Genomic DNA, 8,978 nt, shown 5'->3' with positions numbered 1-8,978 from the left:
GTGAGGTCTAAATATTTGTCTTTTATCTTCCCACAAGGGAATGATCTCATTCAAACTTTTTTTTTGTAATTATATTTAGTGTATTTGTTTTAAAACATTGGACAGGGTTGTAGAATCTGAACTGAATCTGTGTATAGACAGCAAAATCTCATTTGCTGCTAAGGTGCAATTTCATTTTTATTTTTAAAAAGCCTGAGGCCTTTTCAGGATCGCTTTCTAGGAAAATACAGGGAATGTCTTGAAGCATGCATGTGCAGGGAAGCTCTTAATCAGCAATAATTAAGTTTAGAGGTACCCAACAGATTCTTTCTTTGAAAAAAACAGATCTTTCTATTAAAGCCTTTGAAACCAGGAACACTTCAATGTAAAACTTGGGACATGGCAGTTTGAATAAGGCAATTCATTTGAATTTTGACAATGCAAAAAGCAGATAAGTAAAATCATGACCTTGAAAGGAAATAGAAACCATATAGAATTCAGACGTTAGTTTGATCTAAACGTCAAATTTCTTTGGTTTAACTGCTTCCTACTGACTCAGTCCTTACACATGCAGAAGAAACAAACAACCGCAAAGACGTAAAGGATAAACTATGACTAACTGCAGTGTGTCTTTAAAACATGTAATAAAACTTAAGCTTGGAATTATTTATTTATGTAAGACAGGAAACTTTCTAAATTAATCATACTGGGTTTGATGTTACATTAAGAGTTTTTAGGGGGGGAAAAGGGGTAAAACAGATTTTTTTTTATCTGTAAATCAAAGGACTCCCACTTAGTTTAAGAGTGAGCAAAAACTTTTACTGTGCAAAATGTGCATTGTTTTAGGCTGAGTTTCGAGGGAAATATTCCCTCTGCTGAATCTTGCAGACATTTTTTTAACACTACCACGACAAACGTGTGAAAAACTTGTTTGTCGTTCCAAAAAAGGGTTTAATCTAATTGAATTTCTGCTGCAATAAACAACTACCGGTAACAGGCTTTTAAAGCTTTTACTTGAAATTAAATGAGTGAGGCAGAAATTTAGGAAGAGAAAAACTCTGTGGAGTTAATTTTTTTCCAACTTTTTTTTTTTTTTTTACCAAACTTCATTTGGTAAAATGAGACATCAGGTAAGACTTGACAGGAAATGAAATCGGCTTAAAAAAAAAAAAAAAAAAGTAACTTAGATCTTTTTTTATCAAATAAAAGTGTATTTCACTGACTACTTTATCAATATTTTGTATAAGCTCTTTTCACTAAAATTAAAGCTGCAAATCCTTTGGTAGCTTTTCCTAGAAATTGAATTTTCCAGATTTTTTTTTTTCACAAAATGTTCAAGCAGTCGACTGGATGAATGTATTCTGCAGACATCATCTTTCATTGAGTTTCACAGAGGGGATGTTCTAACTTGTGATTTTTCCAGAAGTGGAATTAAACTGCATTGAATTGATGTGCTTGTCAAATTTGTACTTGTTAGAAATACCCGTATTTTCCATTTACTAAAGTATTAATTATCTAAGAGAAAATTTCCAGGTTGTTGTAACAACAAAAGTTTCCCCACCATAACTACTGACTAATTCACCATCACTAATCTTTTTTTTTCAGTTTTGGTGTCTTGGCTTGTAAAATGCAAACACATCTTTGGCCATTAACTCTGAAGGTAATGCCTACCTACCAAGCTGGGATATAGCATGCCCACACAGGAAACAGGAATTGTTTTTTTCCCCACTATTTTTTTTATTCACGAATCCAACAAATGAACATAATGAGTTGATCACTAACCTGTGGTGACGCTGGCACCCATACTGAGTTTTCTAAAAGCTTCCAACAGTTTCCAGTCAGTGTATTTAGAAAAGCTGCAGACCATTGGCAGGTTTAACGTGGATGAAATGCATCAAGATAACATTCACTGACGATTCAATCCAACTTGTTCTTTTTTACAAGTCAAGTGAAACAGCATTTGGGATAAAAGTTACATGAAAAAGCAATGTTAGTTTATAGGGCAATTTAAACCAGAGGGGGAAAAAAAGAGGTTGGGGGAGGGGAGGGTTTTTTGGCAAGTCCACACACGCTCCTGACAGAAACCCTCATAAATTATTGCCCAGTGGTGCAAGTATGCGCACAGGGTTTAGTTGTGTGCTAATGACCTATAACACATCTTAACATTTCAAATGAAAATCTCTTCTTTAAATGGATTATTGTTCACTGCTCATGCAAGGAAATCTTCAGTTTTGTTTTCCTCTTTGTTTGGCGGAGACTTATCAGATCAGAAACTTCACCTGGCAGCTATATAAACTTACACAAAGACTGATTTCTCAAGTTCCAAAAAAGGGTTTAATCTCATTGAAATTCTGCTGCAATAAACAACTACCGGTAACAGGCTTTTAAAGCTTTTACTTGAAATTAAATGAGTGAGGCAGGAATTTAGGAAGAGAAAAACTCTGTGGAGTTATTTTTTTTTTTTACCAAACTTCATTTGGTAAAATGAGACATCAGGTAAGACTTGACAGGTAATGAAATCGGCTTAAAAAAAAAAAAAAACTTGAGGAATGGCTGAATGTTGATAGCTTCACCTGAGGGCAAGATGCTATCTTGTCTGCATAGAGGCGTGAAAATAGTTGTTTGTACAAGGTAGGAAAAAAACAAAGATTCTGCTTAAGATAGTCCTTTTCCCACATACAAGCTTTTGTTTTAAAGTTAAAAAGAAAAACTTTTTCTACCACTGGTTTTGATGAACTAGCTTTTTGTCCTTAAATAAAGTTTTTAAACAACATCCTGGGAGAATGTGTCATGTAAAAAATTACTTTAAAAGGAATCAGTATCAGAATTATCTTTTTTTTCAGGGTTTTTTTTTTAAATGCATTTTTAGTTGGTTTTATTTATAGCAGGACTTTTGCTTGATTTATTGTTCCACTTAAAGCTCAAAAAGATAACGGTGTAAAGTGTCCATGCAGGTTTTAATGGGGAGAATCCTGTCAAGACCTGCATGGACCTTTAATGCATTTGTTTTCTTGCCAACAGGAATGCTGAACACCCCTTCAGTCCAATCCATCACGTTTGGAGAAAGTCCTGATGAAACCAGGAGGGATAATAAAAACACAGGCTTCCATTTCCTCTGATTCAAACTCCACATGCGTTTCCTGCCATGTTCCAAGCTCTACAGAGACTAGCTATGGAGACTAACCTCTCACTCACCTGTGCTGGTTGTAACCTCATCCCCCTGGCATCCAGGCTCCCACAGGAGCATGAGAAGAGCACAAATTGATCCAAGAACACAAGCTTAGAGAGGGGAAAATGGTAATTTAGTGTGCTTTAAAGCAGTTTAAAAACTCATCACATTCCAGCAATACTAATAACATCTAAAGTGACCCCTGTCTGAGCCCCTAGTGCAATGCTGATACAAGAGGGGCACAAACAGGGGCTGCGAGCGCATACACTTACCTCTCATTACAGCAGCCTCAGTTCAAGACCATGTCATTCCAACTTCTACAATATTAGGGAAAGAGCAACAATCCAGGCTGGAGTGGAGATGGGAGCAGACTGAAGCTCAGAGGATGAAAGAAGGAGATTTGAGCAACAGGAAAAGCTTGCAGGTTACCTCATTCTTTCTGAGAAATGCTGTTCCACTACTTCCCATCTAATAGGAAAGGGGGAGAAAGTGGATTGCAGCCTCAGGCAACAACTCTTTATCACCCTCTGCTGGTGGGCCTTAATTACTACTGCGTTATTTCCTTATTGCATATCAAACCTCTGCAAACATTTTTTCAGTTATTTACTGCATGTTTTGTAACCTTAAAGTCTTGGGCAATCAATAAAACATATAAAGTAAGCATCCAGGTTTTATGCAAAACTATGATTTAGAATCAGGTTTCTTTGAGTGAACTTAACCAGGAATGATGTGACCTCTGATAACCTTAAAGTGTAGAAATCGCAATCACTGCAGCAATCTATCAACAATAGAGACAGTAAAACAGATACTAAAGGCATGGTAACAATGGAGGCTGGCCAAATGCACCTCTTTGCCAGAGAAAGGGGAGTGTGACGGGTGTGTACCGGAGAAATGTTGAAATACGCTGCCGTTATCTTTGACTGGATCCAGACTTTTAATAGGGTTAGAGGTCAGCTTGTCAGATCATCCAAAAGATACACAGATGGTTGGAAAGCCATTTGCATCTTTTTGTTTAATCTTCTGCTTACATGCTTAAAGAAACATCAGGTTGTTTTAAACATTTGGTCACTTTGAAATCTTCTGGTTTCATTATTTCCAGAGACACTAAAGCAGACCCCACACATCCAAACTAAGCACTATAAAACAGTCTGCAGAAACAAGCTGCTGCACTTTATTTCCAGGCTCTTTTTTTTTTCTCTCTAAAGAACTTTAGGTCTGATTTACATTAATTCATTTTATGTAAAACCAATGAAAGCCAAGACATTTTAAAGATCTCATTGTTTTATGTATTTAAAATGTCTGAGTGCAAAGTGGAGACAAACTCTGCATGAAACTTTCCTTAATATGGCATCTCTTTATTCTTTACAAGGCTGTGTTGGGCTGGTGTCGATCTCCAGTGGACATCAGGCCAGAGACATGTGTAACTTAATAGGTTCATCGTTGACAAATTTCTTTTAAATCTTTACTTAAATATTTCCACCCCTTAGGTTTTTATTTTTCTCATACTGGTGACTCTTCTGTACTTTCCTGATATGCTCATAAAATCCAGCATTTTGACTGGTAAGCAAACAGTCGTCTGGGAACTTTCAGTATTGTTTGCCGAATTGCTAAATATTTGTCTCATAGCCCCCACACCAAAAAATTATATATCTCCCAGCTGTACTTTCCCAGATAACGTTGGCTGCTGCCACAAATTCAATGAAATCCCTGGCAGGCTACTATTTGAATAAACAGAGCATGTTTATACATGTTCTGCCCACAAGCAGCATCTTAGCTGAATGTTTCATGCAAAATAAAGCGTGTCCAGCTGCCACATGAAACGGTCCAGATCACAAATGGCTGGACTTTATTCTGACACATTAAAAGTCACTAACATCTGCAGAACCCAAAACGGGTAATACTAAACAGCAGATAAAAATTCAGTTTAGCATTAAATATGAGAAAGCAAATGCATTTAAAATATGAAGTTAACTAGAATTTCTTTGCAGTCAATTCATAAAAACATTTCATGAAATTGCCGTCTTTGTAAGGATAAAATACTAATTTGGGGGATCTTAGCATGTGCATTAAGAATAAAGTCAGACTGTAACATTACTTTAAATGTTGGATATTCAAGTTTATATTTGATAATGAAAACCTGATTCATGTTAAGGCTGCTCACATTTCAAGAAATTTCACCTTAGTCCGATCTGATGCCTCATTTGTCAAAACAAATGTTTTTGTCAAGGGTAAGGCTCAGACCACCAGCCATTTATGTTAATATTAAATTTTTCAAAGGATGTAATCAAGTTTAAACTTCCAGTTTGATATAGCAATTCAACTACACCACTAAAATATTCTACCCAAAAAACATCAAACATACTTAAGTATATTTGCTATCATACAATTAATCATTATGCCCCAAGATTTAAAGAATCATAATTTTCCATTAAAAAAAAAAAAAAAAAAAAAACAGAAAACTTGTGTTTTTACATCCTAAATACATTCTAGCAATTTAGTGAAGAAATAAACTAATCCAACCTAATTTTTCACTTTTTCAAAAAGGCTTAGTTAATCTTAGAAACCATAAGGCCACCCAGAAATGAGCACAAACCAATGTGCCCCAGATCCACCCCATGGCTGTTAGAGTAAAATTAAGAGGACAACGACAAAACTCCAATTCACAATCACATTTATTTAACCAAAAATGTGTCATTTAGGATGAGCTGGAAGCGGCCACTGCAGCACGTCTGGGTTTGGGGGTGGTACCTTCCCGGAAACCATTCCTGCAAAATTAATGAGACAAAAACAGAGTGTTTAAAGCATTCAACATGACTTTTCTTCCAGACACAGGCACATGCTTTTTTGCAATCATGTATAATGTTTTATATCTACTGAAAAACTTAAGTCATCAAACCAGCGTTAGCTTAGCCAGTGGGTATATGCTGCTCAGCCCATCAGACCAAGTTGGTGATTTACAGTTGGAATGCTGGCTATTTCTGCCAAGGATTCCAGCTTTAAAAGAATATACCAGATTCAATTTCCTCAAAACACAAAAAGGGGGCTGCTCTTAAAACAAAATTGCTTGTATGACTGATAGTTTTACATTCTTTTCAGCACAGAATAGAAAGAGTGATCATCTAAGATGGACACCCATTTTGCTGGGTTAGACTGATAGAAGTCCACCAAGTAAAATATCATGATCCCCTTGCCCATATAAAACTAATGCATGATGAAATACAAATAGGTCTCACTGATCACTTTCCATTGAATACCAATAAAAGAAAAAAGTACATCCATGTAAAAAAAAAAAAACAACGCCCACACAAACAGTGTTTTCAACCAGTTCCTTAAGACACATCTTTGAAACATATCGTATTGGTCAAATAGCAGAATATTTAGTGAAGTGTTTTATTTCAGAGTTTAATAAAAAAAAAAACTTGACATGATGTAACAGCCAACAGCTAACTACCAGAACAAATGATTTCCATATGGAGATCTCATCACTTTGCAAAAATGTTACTGTTCTTAAGAGGTATAATGGAGAATGTTTTTCCAGTTGGATCATCAAAATAAGTGGTCCTACTTATTGTTATCATTCTGGTGATGTGTTTGCGTAAGGCTGTCCTATGTGCTCGTCCGAATTTTCACCAACCGATTGTGAGTCTGACATAGTGGAAAAATTGAAAATCTTTGGAAAGTAAGCTTGTATGAGTGATCCAAACAGCCACTTTGAAACAGTGAGCACAAGGATAAATGGGCTTGTTCATGCTCTCACACATTTAATAGGCGTTCCCTCTTGGTAGTGGGTACAGGATTGTGCTTGTGCACTTTTTGTTAAAGTGGAGAGGACAAGTCTTTTCAAAAATCTGTGAAAATCCTCCATTTTACCTTTCAGGTAACAGTAAGAAAGTTAACTTGTTCCTCATTTCAATACCGCAAATTTCTTCAACTAGTTATGTTTAGCATCACACCCTCTTCAATACACTATGTGGTCGTTTTCAATGTGGAGTCATTAGGATGTGGAATGCACAACTACTAACTCTCCTCTTCCAATCAAGTGGAAAGAATCTTGGCTTGCGATTTTTGTTTATAATTAAAGCCATAAATTCTCCCCGTGGTCAATCTGTGTGATTACTTCTTCCTCAGATGTTTAGTTTACTGACATTTCTTAACACTAAGAAAGTTCTACACTGTTTTAGAAAAATAAATTGTTTAGTTAATACACCTTACTACAACCATTATACAAACATTCATGTACATATGACGTTTGCACTAACACCAAACTAAAGACATTAACCATATGGTTATAAACAGTTTCATCCCCAAATATTCTGGTTTAACATTTTAACATTAAATTCCCCAACTCTTTAGGTGAACAACCTAAACCTCTTGACATTTCAGTGGATTAAAAGTTAGCCGGAGGAATTTTGTTGACATTTCATGCAGAACATAACATTTAGTTTGGATCTGACAAAGTTCCTCTTAAACTGTGACAGACTAAATACATCTTCAGGTAAGATTTGCCTAACATTAACCTTTTCATGTCTCCATTTATGAATCAATTATTGTGCATGATACAAATTTATATACCTGGCTCTGAGTGAAAATGACAGATGAAACTAAATATTTGGCAAAAGAGACGAGAAGTTATGTTTAAAAATCGACCAATTAACCCCTAATTTCAAAGATACAAAAACATTTCTAAGAGCGAAATTTATTTCTCAGCAGCTCTTCCCACCTGAATCTGCGGTAGACGACCTTCAGGTGCCTCAGACGGCCTGTTCCAGTGGTGTTCCTCCTCTTAGCCTTTGCGCTCCAGTTGTCTGAAAGATAAAAAGTACACATACAGAAAAATTATTGAAAAAATTACAAGAGGAAAACTTAAACACTAGAGAAGCTGATTTAGCTTTTTCCCTCAAAGAAAAATGAGAAATAATATGCATTTGAATCTCATGCACTGTATGTTAGGACTTACACTTTCTCTTGCGCTTCTCGGGGTAGCCACACTTGCCACATGCGGACTTCTGCAGATGATAAGCCTTGGCCCCGCAGCGACGGCACAGAGTGTGCGTCTTGTTTCGGCGCTTACCGAATGAAGATGTTCCCTTGGTCTGCCGAGGGAGAAATTCATCAATTAAAGGAAAACGCATCAAAACTTAAGGAGACATGCAAACATCTATACATGTCTTGTCTCAGCAAATATAAAGGAATCACAGCCAGTCATATGTTCAGACATTTGTTTGAAAACATCATTGACAAGACTTCATATCTCACCCACTGATTTAATGTAGTCTCAAATGTAAGTTAAATGTTTAATCACTAGACTGTAGGTATCAATGCTCCAGTTTAAGGAAACCTTAATACAATTAGATCCGAAAGAAAAACACCTCAATAAAACACTAACCTTTCGGGCTAAGTTAGCACATTTAAATGGACACGTATTTTACTAAAACACTACTAGATTAAATGGTTCCATGTAGAGTTTTCCGTGTCGGTATGCTTATTTTGATACCGTTTACCGCACTTAACGCTTGACGCTAATGCTAGCGGAAAATGCTACAAGGATGCCGAATAAACACAAACAAATTTCAGCACCAGAAAGATTCATCCTATAAATATTATAGATAAACGATACCACTAATTATAGGATAACAGAAAACTGTCAGTTGGTCTCAAATGACCTTCTGATATTGCAGATGTTGAAAGATTTCTGTTTAGCGACATTGCTTCTTACCATTTTCACCAAGTGGCAGTGGGGAAAGAGACCGGAAGAAGAACGGGCACAGCATAAAATTACATCCGTGCTACGTCCGGTGTAACAGAGAAATGGGTCCGTCTAGGATTACTT

At 36.2% G+C, this 8,978-nt stretch overlaps 2 protein-coding genes across 2 annotated transcripts in view; both read right to left on the bottom strand.

The window, feature by feature from the left end:
* LOC107088990 (prostaglandin G/H synthase 1-like) overlaps positions 1-3,596 on the bottom strand; it is a 21,536-nt gene extending 17,940 nt beyond the window's left edge. The window contains exons 1-2 of the mRNA XM_015381489.1: positions 3,421-3,596; positions 3,175-3,258 (exon numbers count right to left, since the gene is read on the bottom strand). Of these exons, the coding sequence (XP_015236975.1) occupies positions 3,175-3,258; positions 3,421-3,427 (91 nt within the window). The 5' untranslated portion in view covers positions 3,428-3,596. The remainder of the gene's footprint in view (positions 1-3,174; positions 3,259-3,420) is intronic.
* A 2,206-nt stretch (positions 3,597-5,802) lies between these two features.
* On the bottom strand, positions 5,803-8,978 carry rpl37 (ribosomal protein L37). Its single transcript, XM_015381420.1, has 4 exons — positions 8,865-8,978; positions 8,106-8,241; positions 7,869-7,953; positions 5,803-5,913 (listed from the first exon to the last, which is right to left on the bottom strand). The coding sequence occupies exons 1-4, from the start codon at positions 8,865-8,867 to the stop codon at positions 5,844-5,846; spliced, it is 294 nt and encodes a 97-aa protein (XP_015236906.1). The 5' UTR covers positions 8,868-8,978; the 3' UTR covers positions 5,803-5,843.

Source organism: Cyprinodon variegatus, unplaced genomic scaffold (assembly GCF_000732505.1).
Source record: "Cyprinodon variegatus isolate N-32 unplaced genomic scaffold, C_variegatus-1.0 Scaffold234, whole genome shotgun sequence".
NCBI classification, from domain to species: domain Eukaryota; kingdom Metazoa; phylum Chordata; class Actinopteri; order Cyprinodontiformes; family Cyprinodontidae; genus Cyprinodon; species Cyprinodon variegatus.
Note: the sequence above shows the minus strand (reverse complement) of the source record. Positions and strands in the feature narration are given on the sequence as shown.